This window comes from Podarcis vaucheri (assembly GCF_965113315.1).
Source record: "Podarcis vaucheri genome assembly, chromosome: 7".
NCBI classification, from domain to species: Eukaryota; Metazoa; Chordata; class Lepidosauria; order Squamata; family Lacertidae; genus Podarcis; species Podarcis vaucheri.
This window is the reverse complement of record NC_138765.1, coordinates 60,171,174-60,186,992: the sequence shown is the minus strand read 5'-3', so window position 1 is coordinate 60,186,992 and position 15,819 is coordinate 60,171,174. Positions and strand designations below refer to the sequence as shown.

The following is a 15,819-nucleotide window of genomic DNA, read 5'->3' as shown; positions in this document are numbered from 1 at the left end:
GAAAGGCTCGTCTCTTCTCGGTATTGCAGGTGAGAATAAAGTGTTGCTATCTAGGGAAAGGACCGTTTCGCTGAGCTGATTCCCCCCCAACATTATCACCGATAGTGGAGCTGATTTCTGGTCATACCCACCCACCATTAGCTCTGATATTGGAAGCGTCAGTGCAGGGCCAGCATCAGCACCCGGCATCCTTGGGCAGTTGCTGGGCCCCCAGTACCATGGCAAGGTCCACTACTGACATCTCCCTCCTTTGCCTCCCCTTTAATTTTGTTTTCCAGCCCCGTTCTGTGAACAGCACTAGGTGGCCAGTCTGCTATTTAAATCCCCCACAATGCCCGAGAGCAATACTACGTCAGGGGTATGGTGGGAAATTTCAATGGCAGCTAGTCCCAGATGCCTGGCACGCCTCAGATAAGCTGTTTACGACCTACTGATTGGACAAAATGGGCCCAGAAGAAGCTCAGTGGCCATGTCACCATGACACAAAGTGAGGTCTCTGCTGCAAGAATGGATTGTTGTGTACCAGAGTACACATGCTTCACTGTGTTTATATGTGTGTGTGTGTGTGTGTGTGTGTGTGTGTGTGTGTGTATTGTTAGAAGCTGCCCAGAGTGACTAGGGCAACTAGTCAGATGGGCAGGGTACAAATAATAAAATTATCATTATCAGGCAGGCAGATTTAACACCGATGGGATTCAGTCCACCCAGGGAGTAGGTTCGTGTGGCTGTTCTCCTATGCTAGGGATGGAAAGATTTGTCCATTTCAGTTTCTCTCAGGTTCTGGTTTTTCAGTCTTAAGTTCATTTCTCTACATTTCTGCATCTGTTTGAGGAGTTAAAAGAAAACTACCCGCCGCCCCAAATACAGGCCTCGTGAAAATTCCCAAGCGCTTTGGTGCAATTTTCTCTTTAATATGCACTCAGTTTTCCCCACTATAATGTTATTTCCACTAATATGTGCATGTTTTGCTTACCTTTGCCTAATAAGCATACCTTTGTACATGTTATTTGGTTAGAGAACTGTGCCACAAAATTCAGAGAAGTGCAAACTTTGAAGGATATTGGAGTTCTGCAAATTTTGCAAATTCATTAGGCTAGTATTAAACTCCAAATCAAATTGTATTTCTGAGTTTCAACTTTTTCTGCAGGTTTTTCTTGTACTTCTGCAAACTTCGGGTTCTCCCCATGCCTACTGATAGCTTCCTCTTGAGCTGGGATGGTGCCTGTTGGCTCCATAACAATTCGCTCCTGAAGAATGTGACACACTCCTGACCTGTCAATGGATATTACATGGACAACCCTTAAGCTGCTGTTGTGCAAATCCTCAGTTTTGTGCTCCTTGGTGCAACTGGGGGCCTCTCCAGACCCTGTGGTTTCCCCATGAAGAACGTGCCGCTATCATTAATTCTTCAGGTAGCAACACCGTTTCAGTAAGTCACTGATTCTTTGAGATTGCATGACTCATACCTGCCGCTGCAGCATCAACCCCCCTAGCAATGGCTAAGAACGTAAGAGCCTTCATGCCTTTGCACCACCCAAAAGGACTAGAAACATCATCTTTTTTCTTTTTTAAAAGAAAGCTGCTATTCTCTGGAATTTGAAATGTGTACTTGGTGGTGGTGAAGCATAACAGCTTCTCCCCCCCCCCACTGATTCTTGAAAAGAGCATCTTCCCCCAACAGTGTCACTGCTGATGTCTGCATGTGCAGTCCAGCTTAGAAGCCACTTATTAAAAAGTAAGAGTTAATTCACTTTCGTTATGTTTCTAGTGTTGTGTTTCTAGAGCTGCAAAGTGTTTGACGAAGACCTGAGAGACCGGGGTTCAAGTCCCCACCCAGCCATGAAACTTACTGGGTGACCAGTCACCTCCTTCCAGCCTAACCTACATCACAGGGTTCTCGAGAGGATTAATTGAGCGGGGAAGTACCACGCGCTCTACCTTGAGCTCCTTGGGGAAAAAGGTGGAATGTAGATGAAACAAATAAAAAAATATTATTAGGATAGCTGCGCCTCTCTTCATTTATAGAGCTCCGTGAGGTATCAAGCTGTTGGAAGAAAAAACTGGGACTAGATGGGGCTTTAAGGAAATAAGAAGATGCTGCTAGACCAGGCGAATGGCTCATCTAGTCCAGCATCCTGTTCTCACAGTGGCCACAAACAGTGGCGTAGCGGGGTGCAGGGGGGGCCGGGCGCACCGGGCGCAACATGGGGAGGGGGCGCTCGTACTTGCAGCTCTCTGCCCTCTGCTAAAATCCATGGGTTAGGGGGCGCAAATTACTTGCCTTGCCCCGGGTGCTGACAACCCACGCTACGCCACTGGCCACAAATGGGACCTAAACAAAATAGCAGCTCTCCCCACTTGTGATTTCCAGTAGCTGACATTCAGAGGCACACTACGTCCAACCATGGAAGCAAGAAATAGCTGTAATCTTTTTAAGCCGTCCACGTTTGTGGCTACCGCTACCTCCTGTGGGAGCGTATTCTGTAGTTTAACAATGTGCAGTGTGAAGAAGTTCTTTCTTCCACCCATGAATTCTAGTGTTCTGCAAGAAGAAGATATATGGCGCCCTTCCAGATTTTCACCATGTTCAGATGAAATTCGGTCACATGCCCGCCAAAACAGGTCGCACAATTATAGTTGATTGGGAGATCTTGTCCAGTAAACCTTCTTCCAGGTTCATGGCTGAGGGGGGATTGGAACCCTGGTCTCCCAGGTCCTAGTCCAACACTCCAACCACTAACAACACCAGCTGTTACGACTCGAAAGTCCTGACTGATTTTTATTTCAGAGGGGTGGGTGGGTGTCTGACAGATAACCCACTTCAGTCCTGCAGTGGTGAGGAGGGGAAAGCACTTTGCATATGCTTTGTGGCACTGTTTTCATTAGAATCCTCAGCAGTAAAAACAAGTTGAGAGGTTGAATCTTGGCCCAAATTAGACCTTTTGCGGGTGTCCTGGTAAGAGTTTGCCATTTTGAATGGAAGTCTGTCGGCGAGGGTGACAGGTGACTTATTAACCCCGGCTAACATGTTAGCTTGAGAAAACGCTGGATCTCCACTTTCCCTTTAACCGTGCAGAAAAGAGTTCGTTTACTTTTGCTCCTCTCCTCCCCTCATTATTTGATAGTTCTTTAAAGAGTTGCAAGTTTTACTTTGGCTGCTTTTGATCAGAAGGAAACGGCAGTGCTGGAGCCGAAGCGCTGCAGTGTCTCTGGCTTTGAACTCACCAGGTCTAAAAGCCTGCAAGAATATTTTCCCTTTCAGCTTTCTAGCCTGGCTCATACAACTTCCTGATAAAGGGATATGTTAAATTGTCCTTAAGGACGACTAGAAAGGTAAGCTTTCCCATCCAAAACTCACAATGGAATTGATTAAAAAAATAAAAAAATACGTACATTAAAAATTTAAATGTTAGCCTTTTGGAGTAGAAATTCTTTCTTTCCAATATTCTGCCTTCTAAAAAAGTTTTTTTTTTTAAGTGCTAAGTTTGTGGTGCATGCCTACAGCCATGGGTTCAGTCAGTGCGACAGTGCCCTCTAGTGGTATAAGCTTTAATCATAGGTGTGAACTGTTTATTACTGTGACATTTTCCAAACTCCCGATCATGGGCACAATTGTTTTTAGGAATTAAAGTGGGAGGGACGCTCCGTGCTGATGCTAGAAAAGGTTTTACTTTAACACATTTAAAAGTAAGAACTGTCACTGAAGAGTTCACCCGCTGTGTTTCAGTGTGAGTAACTGTTCTGGGTGTGATTTCTCTCAGGATGTCTCTCCGAGAAAGCCAGTATGGTGTAGTGGTTAAGAGCAGTAGACTTGTAATCTGGTGAACCGGGTTTGATTCCCCGCTCCTCCACATGCAGCTGCTGGGTGACCTTGGGCCAGTCACACTTCTTTGAAGTCTCTCAGCCTCACTCACCTCACAGAGTGTTTGTTGTGGGGGAGGAAGGGAAAGGAGATTGTTAGCCGCTTTGAGACTCCTTCGGGTAGTGATAAAGCGGGATATCAAATCCAAACTACTACTACTACTACTACTACTACTCTTCTTCTTCTTCTTCTTCTTCTTCTTCTTCTTCTTCTTCTTCTTCTTCTTCTTCTCCGTATTTGGTGTGAAGGAGACCAACCTATAGCAATGAATCATTCAGAGGCACAGTGGGCACCCTCTTCCATTTACTTTGGAAGTAGGTGGGTGTCCTGAAACAACTCAATTGGTTAGAGCGTGGTTCTGATAATGCCAAGGGGCATAGTCTTGCATTGCAAGGGGTTGGACTAGAAGACTCTCAGGGTCCCTTCTATGATCTATGAACCAGGAACTACTGGATCTATGTACAGCTCCCCCTTGTGGTGAGCCATTGAACTGCAGGTGGCCGGTTTGCAGTGAAACATCTTCAGGTCCTAGACTGACTCCACCCAGGCTGGCCATTGGAGCCTCTTAGACAAGGAAGAACATAAAAGGGCTTCCTGTGACAACTGAGTTTGGCTTGAGCAGCAGGGCCTTCCTGAACTCTGGTGTGTTCTTGCATTCATGGTTATTCACCAATCTTGATCCTTAACTTGCTTTTCTTTCCCAGTGCCTGGTTTGTCCTTCGGATCTGGTCTACTCTTCAGTTCTATCGGCCAGTTTTTCATGACTCCTAGTTCTGGCTCACTCCAGATTTCTGCCCATGGCTCAGCCCTGCCCAGCTGGTAGTTTTGGAATTACTGATTTATTGGAAACAAGAGCAAGAATGAATTGAGGTAGGTGGATTAAATTGGAACTAATTCTTAATTTGCCTTCTTATAAAAAAAAATTCACACAGCTCTCTCTATTGGAGATATAAAGTGTCACATTGCATCTAGGAATGGAGACATGGGTAGGCAAACTAAGGCCTGGGGGCCAGATCCGGCCCAATCGCCTTCTCAATCCAGCCCACGGACGGTCCGGGAATCAGCATGTTTTTACATGAGTAGAATGTGTTATTTAAAATGCATCTCTGAGTTATTTGTGGGGCCTGCCTGGTGTCTTTACATGAGTAGAATATGTGCTTTTATTTTAAATGCATCTCTGGGGTATTTGTGGGGCATAGGAATTCATTCATTTTTTCCCCAAAATATAGTCCAGCCCCCCACAAGGTCTGAGGTACAGTGGACTGGCTGCCTGCTGAAAAAGTTTGCTGACCCCTGATCTAGGAGCTTGGTTTGCAGAGTTTGTCTTAGGGAACCTTGGGAAAATTTCCCAACCCAGTCTTTCAATTGCTGGGGGCCTTGGGGAAATTACACGGTCCCCTGCACTCTAGTTTTCAACCTAGCAAGTAATTCCCTTAGCAAACAGGTCCAGAGATCAATGTGCTATGGACAACGTATGGATTGCCAGGCACAGCAATAGTTCCAGATGACTCTAGTGAGTGAAACTCATTAGCATTCTTCAACAAACAGTGAGGAGGGCTGGGCGGGCAGGGGGAACACAAAATGAATAACCAGCTAATGAGCACTGATTGTGAGGCAAAAGTGGGGAAGAGCACAGGAGCCTGTGTATGTGAAATGATACCTTGTGCAGGGAATAACTTGCCTGCTAGTGTTTCAGAAGCTGCCTCAGGGACGTCATCTGCTGTTTGAGAGAGAGATGCCTGCACTATTATCTACTTAATGGCCCAAATGATGTAACAATTGATATGGAAATAGGCCCAAACTAAGTTGCTTGTAGTTCAAATCCCAGAGGCTGCTCAAAACTGTCTGCCCAGATTTTATTTAAATTTCCTTTTGGGGGAGCGGGGTGTGTGCAGCCGTGGCGGTTTGTTTGTAATGTGCTTTTCTGAGGCTTGCAAAGAGCACGAGACAGATGTTAGCCATCTCCTATTTCTTTTGAGATGAAACAGCTCCAGACTGGTGTTCTGACTGACACCGATTATTAATATGTCAAGAGAGAGTCAACATAGCTGAGGCTCCAGGTGGTGCAAACATCGCTCCCCCCCCCCAAAGCCAAACAGAAGGCGTATCTTCATCTCAGATGTAAATTGGTATGAGTGATTCCTAGGGAATTCTGGGTACTGTAGTTCTATGCCCAGGAGCCCTAATGCAGAAATCTCACCAAACTACAAATCCCAAGTGTTCTTCGGGGAAATGCTGGCTGTTAAACTGCTTTTCTCCTCAGTCTGGGGAACTGGACTCAAACTCCAACCAGTGTGGTCAATATGGATGTTATTTATTCATTTAGAAAAATGTCTGAACTGCATAATAAAAACCAACCAACCAGCTTCTTAGAGGAGGTTCTAATAGGATTCCTCACAATACAAAACAATACAAAACAATGATCGAGAATTCATAGAAAAGGAAAGCAGCAAATACTATTCACATATAATAGGGATGGGAAACCTTTATCAGCCCAAGGTCCACATTCCCTCCCGGGCAACCATTTAGGGGCCACATGATGGTGGTGGATGGAACCAGATGCAAACATGGGTATGTGGATATTATATTTAATGTGGATACATTTTATGTAGAAACCTCTGCCTAATACTGCACAAAGGCAAGAGTCACACCTGGATCATCACACACCTTTGCCTCTAGCCCCACCTGCCAGTGGCATGTTGCAGGTGCCACATAATACCTGTTCCACATCTGTAAGAGATCAGTGTTTTTTGGGGGCAGCACACACACTTTGGAACTCCCTCCTATTGACATTAGGCAGGTCCCTTCACTGTACTCTTCTCAGTGTCTACTAAAAAACATTTATGTTTACGTAAGCCTATCTAGAAATGCAGAATGCTGACATGTGATTTAATTTGGTTTTTCGCTTTCTACTGATTTTTTTTTTTTAATGTCTTAAAAAGTTGTTTTTAACTGTTGCTGCTGATAATCTAATAGTTTTTTTTTCTTTTTACAAACTGCTTTGAGGTTGTTGTTTTTTTTTACAATCAAGCGGGATATAAATTGTATTAAATAAATGGAATAAGTTTGGCTCCCAGAAAGTTGCCCGTCAGGAAATGTGGCCCTTGGGCTGAAGAAGGCTCCCTGCCTCTGGTCTGAGCAAAAAAGTCCCAAACAGGCTTTCGCCTTTCATCCTTCTAGAAGGTGTGCCAATTGCTTAATTATTGAATTTATGCCTTTTCTGCACCTTTCCCAGCTTCTCTCAGTCTATGTACTCTTGAACTGCAAGTTCTTTTAGGGACACCATTTTAGTTAGCCGTTTTTTGGCCTTCCTTTCCTCCATCTTCTCTTGGAAGTATAGAAAGTCCTTGCCAAGTTCGTATGCTAAGGAAATCATTGTTTCCAGCAGGGGCATGTAGTACCTGTGACCAGGATGCTTCTCAAGGCGTAGCAAAGCTTTCTCTCCAAATTCGTAGGCACCTCTGGAGTTTTCCAGATCTTTGTGACAGACGACTATGGCACAGAGAGTTGGGACCAATAGGGTGGGCCGATGCTTGACAAGTTTCTCTTGCAGAGCTATAACCTCCAGAAGTACCTCCAAAGCTTTGATAAACTGTCCTCCCCGGAGGCAACTATAGGCCTCCTCCAGTTCCGGTCTCACTAAGAAGTCAATAAATATTCTAGATGTCCGGGTGTATTCCATGGAATACAGAAGCCGCAAGTAATCTTGGAAGGCTAACTTCCTCTCGATGATGATTTCGTCTGTGAAGTTCCCCGTCATACACTTCTTGGGAAATGCAATATCCTCCATTTCATCATAAAACTCCTTCAGAAGATTCATGTGCAGCTTTTCGAAATCTGAATACCGACGCTCAATCACTGATCTGTTGCTGTCGAAGCTGCCCGTCTGGATGATGAGGATCTGGTACGTCTAGCAGGCAACACACAAACGAAACAATTGAGAAAAGCTTTGGTGGCTCAGGAAGAAGGCTGGCACTACTGAAGCCAGCAGCACCATCAGGACATGGACTTTGGAGCTGATGCCCAGGCCCCCACTCAGCGGAATGAGCAGGAGGGCCCCCCCAAACTCAGTAGGGCTGCCTTAACTTGTTTTGAAATAGTCTTAAAGAGGGGTAGTTGTGGTGCCCCATTCAGTGCAGATTCTGAACTCTGCAGAAATGATCGTAAATATCCCTGCTTGGAAAAGGCCCATCTAGTCTAGCATCCTGTTCTCAGTGGCCAACCATATGCCTGTGGGAAGCCAGCAAGCAGTCCAGAATGCAACAGCACTCTGCCCACTAGGATTCCCAGCAACTGGTGCTCAGGGACCTACTGCCTCTGACAACTTAGGTATAACGTACAACATGGCCATGGTGGTTCGTAGCTGGTGATAACCTTATTCTCCCTGAATTTGTCGAAGCCTGAGGTAAGAAACTGGATTTGGGTGATGGGCTAGAGCCGCTAGACCGTTATCTCCTCCCCCCTGCATTGCAAGCCTTGTTTGACAGGTGGTCAGGAAGCATTATATTGCAGAATGCTTTCCAATGGCATTTTGAAGCCCCCTGCAGAGCACTATTTTTCAGAGTGATGGTTTTTCAGAACACTTTGCAAGCTGATCGTTGGTTCAGACAAAGCTGTGTGTGCCTTACTTTGCAAAGGGTGGATTGGTGGTGCCTGCCAAACCCCTTTTGGCTGAGCCATGCCTCGCACCTGACATCGTATGACATCACTTGTAGAACAGTGGTGTGATTTGGCCAAAATGTCTCCAAATGTTTTCACCCATACAGGCTTACATTTGCTTACCACATATTTAGAGAAGGGCTTCTCTACAATTCTGGCTGACGGGATTTCGAAAAGGACCTTGACTTCTCTGCAATTGCGCTTCTCATTCCGCCAGTATTCTTGGAGTTCCTTAGTTGTCATGGAAGAGTTGGGACTTTGGACTCTTTTGTCACCTAAAAGAATGTATATATTTACTGAGTCCTTTTGGGGGTTGGGGAATATGTTCTAAAATGCTCTAAAGTGTGTGTGCAGCTGTACGCAGACAGATAGATCCTTGGGAAATTGCTTAGGTATGGGTCTGTTTTCAGACATAATAGAAACCTTTCCCCTCATTTGATGACTCCTCCAATATGAAACCATTTCCATAGACAACTGTTTTATTGCACTAAAAGTAGAACATTATAGGGCTACTCCAGAGTTCCTTGGAAAGAGGGATTGATTGTTAAACCACTCTGGGAATAGTGAGAGCTCTGTGAGAGGAATAAGGGTCTCCTAACAACTCTCAGCACCAGTAACAGACTACAGTTCCTGGGATTTTTCAGGGAAGAATGTGGCTTGGGGAGGGTCACAATGTCCAGAGTGGCCTGTAGGGACACCAGCAGTGCTAACTTGAATAAATCGGGCGGGGGGGGGGGGCAGGTAAGCCCTGCCACACATAATCAATCATTTGACACAGTGCATGCACACCATTTGAATGGCATTGCCCATCAACTTTTTTGAGGGGCTGGCCCCCTCATTTATTTTATTGGCTGCTAGGCATTGGCTTCTATGAGGGTCACAATTGGTCTCTGGACCTGAGGTTTCCTCACCCCTGACTTGCAGAGTTACCTGTCCAGGCCTTACCTGAGATGTCAGTGGGTTCTGTCTGCTCCTGGGTTGTCTGAAATGAAGTTAGGGTTTCATAGCCATCTCCTTCATCTGAATGGGCGTCTTCAGCAGACTCGGCTATAACCCCTTGGACTTCCTTCTGGTGGTCTTGTAAGCAAAGTTGGCCTTCCTCCATTGCGGAGCTGTCAGAAATAGACAGCTATTTCATTTTTTAAAAAAATCAAAGTTGTTTACAACAAAAATACGCAAATACATAAAAAACCATACAGAAGAAACATATTAAAAATTTAAAACAGACATCAATTAACCATTGTGGGAAGATGCCCTCTTAATTGCCTGCATAGGCCTGATGGAGTAGAAAAGTTTTCAGCAGGCATTTTAAAGTTAAAATGGAAGGTGTGTGCTGAATCTCTGTTTGCAGAGTATTCCACATTACTGAACTGATGACCTTAAAGACACAGTTTCTGGTTGTTGTCAACCGAATCTCACCAACTTGAGAAATGATCAATGACGCTCTTGCAGATTATCTCAGTGATGCAGCTGGGATATAAGGGTTCAGGCGAATCATGTGTACTTTCCCACATGTCTCTGCCCTATGCCATGTCTCTGGGCCCCATAAAAATCTTCCCTAAAAATGGGTCTCTACATACACCTCCATACATCTCTCTATCTTCAGTGCAGGCAAGCAAAGGGACCTCTTCTGACACTTGTTTTCAGGGCCCATCCTACTCCTGTTACTGTACTCTTAACTTTTAAATTCATCATTTCATTTTTTAAATGATTTTATATTTCAAGTAGCAAAAGATACCCAAACAAGGAAAACAGAGCTTAGTAATTGTACAGAGAAGAAAAGAAAAATAGCAGCTGGACGAATGTAGCTACCAAACGTAAGTCTGTCATAAGTCTGCCTCTGGCCCCATCCACCACGTATGTGACCCACAAGGTAACACAGCCCCTGAATTGAAAAAGGGTTCCCTATCCCAGAGTATAGAGAGTGGAGGCAGATTCCTGCCTCTGTGAGCAAACCCAGGCGAAGACTTATATAGAAAAGAGCAAGAGAGGGTGGCACCACTCCCCTAGGTGTGCGAATCATGACAGCTTGTTGTTATAAATGTGCCTCCGTATGGTGGAACGCAGAGACAGCCACCTACGTCTCTTCCCCTGACATGTAACACAACATCAAACTGTCATTGTGAGTTAACTAAGCAAACTGGGACCAGGTCCCCTCCTCCCCCAAAGCCACTTCAGATGAAAAACGAGCCATTTTTAAAAGTAGGTTTCACGTTCGAGCCTTCAACCTTTCATAGCCGCAGTCGGCCGCCAAACCGGTGACATGCTAGTAATTGCAATAGTTCAAATAGCTAAGCCCACGTTTCCAAAGGTGTTCAAAAGCAGCATGAATAAAGAGCCTGTCATTTTGGCATAGGTGGCACATTAATAGAGGGAGGGGAAATCAGTGCAAACAATCAGCTTTAAACTTGCAAAAGCAGCAGCTTCCACAAATGGTCATTAACAAGAATTTCACCTTTAAGATGTGAAAAAAAGCAGTTAGCCTACTAACTTGCGGACCATTTTTTTCTCTCCCTTTCCTCCCACCTCCTGCTCATTAATGATCACACTTACAATCATCTCTAAAGTAATCTATGTATCCTAGCATAGCCTCACATTCTAGAGTTCTGGATCAGACTCCATGGTTCCTTGGGTGTGGGCAGGGAGGCAGCTGCCCCCCTAAAGTAAGTAAATAAAAAATAATTAACCGATCAGTTGCGTCACAGATCTCAGTTCTGCCCTCCCTAACATAAAGCCTGCACCCATTAAAATAAACCTTGGTTACAACCATGCAAGGTTCTACGTTGCCCACTATCCAGAGGACAGCCAGACATTTCTGGAAAGCCCCTGCTTGAGCTTTTTACTGCCAGCAGTTCCTGGTTGGCAGGAACCCTGAACACAGAGCTGGTTCAAAGTTCTTTTGGGGTAGCCCCTTCCTTGCCACTGTGTTCAGCTGCTCTCCTCCTCTGCCACACTGTTTCTACTATCTTGTTCTTCCCAGACATGGCCAGAGAGCAAGCAAGGAGGACTGCTCAATTATTCAGTGATCTAGCTAACAAAGGAATTAATAAAAGGCAGAAACCCACCCAGCCACCCACACCCCTCTCCCCATATATATATATATCACACATTTCTGTAACAAATACCTAACTAATTTTACTAACTGCTACTTGGCCACCCACAGATCACAGACATAAAATACTGACCTGGTTAATAATCTAGAAATTGTTTCCTTGACAATGGTTTTTAGAGTCTCCAGAACTTCATGGCAGCTGCGTTTCTGCTTTCTCAAAATGTCCAAAAGTACCAAGTTTCACTTTACATCTCATCAGCCAACTTCTCTTTTTTACTGTACCAAAGAAGGAAGCTGTGTTTGGACTTCCTGCTTCAGTTTATTTGCTGTTTGTCGAGAAGGCGCTTGCTGCAATAATGAAACCAGGAGAGCAGCTTCAGTGTGTGCTGTTCCACATATTCTGTGTTTAAGAGAGATGGTGCCTGTTTTCTTGCTCTGCGTTGGAATAGGGGACTAGTGTGCCCCTTCCCCCCGTTATGTCTCTATTAGCACAATTAGTTTCCCTGCTAATTACATTAATATGACGAGCCAAACATGGCCTGTCCCACGTGAAAACTAGGCAAGCAAATAGTACTACAATCCACGGAGCCCAATTAAATACATAAAAGCAGGAAATGGTTAGCTTTTTTTAGTCTGGTAGCCGCTTTCCCTTCTGGGCAACTTTCTGAGGGTCATGTGCCAGGGATTGGTGGGACCAGAGAGAAAAGTGGGTAGGGCAACAAATTATCATTATTTTTTAACCTTTCATACAGGTGAGTTTCTCCATACTTTCACATTCCTCTTTCTGCCCTCCATCCAGACAAGCAAAAGGCATTCTCAAAGTACAGGCACAGATGGATTCCAGCCAGGCAAAAGCACTCAAGGTGTGAAGCAAGGATAGGTGAGGGGTGTGGCCTGGAGGGAAGGGGTGTGGCCTAAGGAGAGCTCCAAGGAGCAGTTACAGGACACTGCAGGGATGCTTCTGACCTCCGGGCCTGAGATTCCCTGCTTCTCTTTTAAGCCTTCTATAGTGCAATTGTAAGAATATTCTATAGGACCAGAGGCATTATGCATCCATGGAGGAGAGGACCTTTTCAGTGGTGGCCCTCAACACTGAATTCTTTTTGGCACCAGTTGATTTTATTTGCACGGGTTTTAAAAAAACATTTTCCATATTATTTGAGCTGGCTGAACAGTTTTGGACCACTTCTGGACTGTTGCCATTTTGTGAGCAGTTTTCAATTGCATAATGTCAAATTGAGGTTGCATAATTAAAATGGGTTTGGGACTCTTATGCAACAAACCTACTTTTTTGGGGGGCAGAATGGTCCTTTTTCTGGGGTGGAAAGTGTCAGAATATGCACTGGAAAGTGTGGGATAATGATTGATTGATTCATGCTCACTAAATTACCAGTGTCTTACAAGCTTCTGCAAATTTTGTGCAAACAAATTATTATTATTAAATTATTATTTATTAAATTTGTATACCTCCCTTTACCTGAAGATCACAGGGCAGTTCACAGCATAAAAATACAAAATAAGAATAGAAAATACATAATAAAACAAAAACAAACCAGTAATCCCCCTTCCCTCAAACACATTTAAAAGCCCATAGAATGTTTAATCAGCCAAAGTCCTGGTTATAGAGAAACATTTTCACCTGGTGCCTAAAGATGTGTAATGAAGGTGCCAGGTGAGCCTCCCTGGGGAGAGCATTCAACAATGAATGCTTAATATGAATGTTGCCTGGATGCACCCTTAGTGTATCACTGCTCGGAATTTATTGTGGTTTGATTCTTATTATTGTATTCTTTAATACTGGGTTGATATTTGGTATTTTTATATATTATCTCAGTTGGCATCTGTCTTGGTTTTAAATTTTTGTATGTATGTGCTGTTGTTCTAAACTGGTTTTTATATTTCAATAGTTTTTTTAAAATATGCTTTTATATATGCAGTTGTTTTAACTGAAGTTGTCTTAACTGCATATATGTAACAGTTTTAAAAATACATTGTTATATCGTAAATCACTTTGGGGTGCTTCATGGGAAGTGATTCATAAATATTATTATTATTGTTGTTGTTGTTGTTGTTGTTATTACCATCACTCTGAAATCCATGCTTATTTCAACATAAATAAACGTTTACACAGATGTAACTCTTAGTTCAGTGGAGTTTTCTCTAGGATGTGTGCAGCCCTAGAGTACTAGACCCAGACTAAAGGCCAAACTTAACACAGAATTTATTTATTTTCCTTTCCTCCTCCTTGGAGTTCTTCGTCGGGAGTTTTGTGTTTGATCCTGCTTGCTGTTTGCCACTCAACGAGCGTGCCGGTGGCATGCCATCTGAAACTTATCCTAAATCTGCAAATGGATATGTAACCAAGAAGGAATATTTCCAGGCTGCACAAAGCCCCCTTGATCTCTCTAAAGCAAAAGGAAACAGAGGAGCAAAGAATCTCCTTTTTCTTCTTTTCACTGTACTCAGCAATTTGAAGGCTCAATGGCTTGGTTATTGCCTGATAAGCAGGTCACTGTTAAAATAAGCTCTACAGATGTGTGAGCAGACAGTTCCTCAACTATAAATATAATTTTCAAACGGCTTCCTGTCAAAAACCACAAAAAGGGGTGGTAGAAATCTTCTCGATGATCACATCCGCAATGAGGTCAATCGGTGAAAGAAAATGCGGATTAGAAATGGGTTAGTGTAATAACAGAAGACTGATGAGTACCAATTTACTGTTCGGATTTATGAAAAATTAATTTCCTCCAATACCTTTGTTTATATAGGACGTACAATTTAAACCTTATTTTTAAAATTCAAAAATTGGGTGCTTTTTTTTTAGTGGCTACGGCTTGAAGCATGTTTAAGCAGTTCCCAAGATACCTGCTTAGAAAGATTATGGGACGATCGCTCTCCCCACATATGTAAAAACATTTCTTCTAAAGAGATCAAAGTGGCACACAGAATGGCACACAAAGTGGCATTCTTCTTCCCCGTTTTATCTTCACAACAACCCTGTGGTGTAGGTTAGGCTGAGAGACTGACTGGCTCCAGGCCACCCAGTGAGTTTCATGGCTGAAACCTGCTCTCCCAGGTCCTGGTCTGACATTTATAAATTTTTATACTCTGAATAGAATTTAATTGAGCCATCCCACTGCGTTTTAGGTATTGTATCAATGCTTCAATTTCTAGCACAATATATCGCAAAAGGACACGTTAAATAAAGAAAATCTCAGGCATTGTTGGTAAAGTCCTAGTCTGTCACTGCCACTATTCTATTTCACACTTATTTTTTGCTGCATTTCCCCCCACCCCCGTTCTTCTGCTAATGTTGCTCATACCATCTTAACACAATGCAAAATTAAACAGAGAAGCCTTATTACAGAAGCTGCCCTGCAATAGTGAACAATTTAAGTGCTAGAAACCAGTTATAGTGTCTCAAAGCAACATGAAAACCACAAGCTAGAGTGCTGGCCACCAACTCAGGTGACTTTAAAAGATTCTGGGTTGTTTCATCCCATGCTAGTCTAGACCTTCTCAGCAGGTGCACTGAAGTTAGTGCACATCAGCATATGACAAACTGAGGTGTATTCTTTTCAGTGAGTCTACTGTTAATATTTTGTCTCCGACTATCAGTTGCTGAGATTCACAGGAGCCATCTTCTGAAGAACATTGAGGGACCCCAATGTGACATCTTGAAGTTGCACTACGTCCTGACACTGCTCCACACCCAGCTCTGCATTTGACTGCAACAGGGTGTGTGTGCGGATCTCTCAAAAAAAGATTGAGGGGGCCCAAAGGGCCTTAGCCCCCTGGAGCTGGTGCCTGTGCTGGGAATTGTAAGTGGGAAGAATGCTGCTCAGGTCCTGCTTGTGAGCTTCCCATAGGCATCTAGTTGGCCACTGTGAGAACAGGTTGCTGAACTAGATCAGATCCAGCATGGCTCTCCTTCTGTTCATATGTTAACCAGAAAAGGAAACAAGGCTAAATGAGAAGATGCTAAATGAGAAGATGCACCATCACAATCAGCCATGCTGTCAAAGATCAGCCAGGCAGAGTCCCCTTTGCCATATTTAACAAAAGCAAGATTGTGACTTGCCTCTATACAAAGAGCAGCAAGCAAGTCTATCTTTCAACAAGGTATACAAACATGTCTTCAAACCCAGTCTCATATATGGAAGCAGCAAGAATATGCTCCCTCCCCATCTAATATACAAGTAGATACTTAAAGGAGTCAACTATGAAGAACGTGCTCTTGCAAACA

The 15,819-nt window shown here is 43.8% G+C and overlaps 1 protein-coding gene and 1 long non-coding RNA gene across 5 annotated transcripts in view; one reads left to right on the top strand and one right to left on the bottom strand.

Moving 5' to 3' along the window:
- LOC309537877 overlaps positions 1–11,373 on the top strand; it is a 29,430-nt gene extending 18,057 nt beyond the window's left edge. For both annotated transcript variants that reach the window (XR_014222026.1, XR_014222027.1), the window contains 2 exons: positions 4,567–4,736; positions 10,250–11,373. This is a non-coding gene — a long non-coding RNA (uncharacterized lncRNA). The remainder of the gene's footprint in view (positions 1–4,566; positions 4,737–10,249) is intronic.
- Positions 6,161–12,453, bottom strand: SNX20 (sorting nexin 20). Of its 3 annotated transcripts, XM_082232994.1 has the most exons (5): positions 12,315–12,453; positions 11,707–11,921; positions 9,467–9,633; positions 8,645–8,796; positions 6,161–7,772 (listed from the first exon to the last, which is right to left on the bottom strand). In XM_082232994.1, exons 3-5 carry the CDS (start codon positions 9,624–9,626, stop codon positions 7,104–7,106), a joined length of 981 nt encoding a protein of 326 aa, XP_082089120.1. In that variant the 5' UTR covers positions 9,627–9,633; positions 11,707–11,921; positions 12,315–12,453; the 3' UTR covers positions 6,161–7,103. The 3 variants fall into 3 exon arrangements, with proteins under 3 accessions (XP_082089120.1, XP_082089121.1, XP_082089119.1); XM_082232995.1 differs by having other exon boundaries at positions 9,467–9,650; positions 11,707–12,453; XM_082232993.1 differs by having other exon boundaries at positions 11,707–12,453.
- Positions 12,454–15,819: the final 3,366 nt, after the last annotated feature.

What these genes read in the sequence shown, in the direction of transcription:
- SNX20 (XM_082232995.1), bottom strand. Translation starts at nt 9,626, where the DNA reads ATGGAGGAAGGCCAACTTTGCTTACAAGACCACCAGAAGGAAGTCCAA. An exon ending in AGAACCCACTGACATCTCAG is followed by an intron (nt 8,797 to 9,466) that starts GTAAGGCCTGGA and finishes ACATTCTTTTAG; the next exon opens with GTGACAAAAGAGTCCAAAGT. An exon ending in AGCCCTTCTCTAAATATGTG is followed by an intron (nt 7,773 to 8,644) that starts GTAAGCAAATGT and finishes GTTGCCTGCTAG; the next exon opens with ACGTACCAGATCCTCATCAT.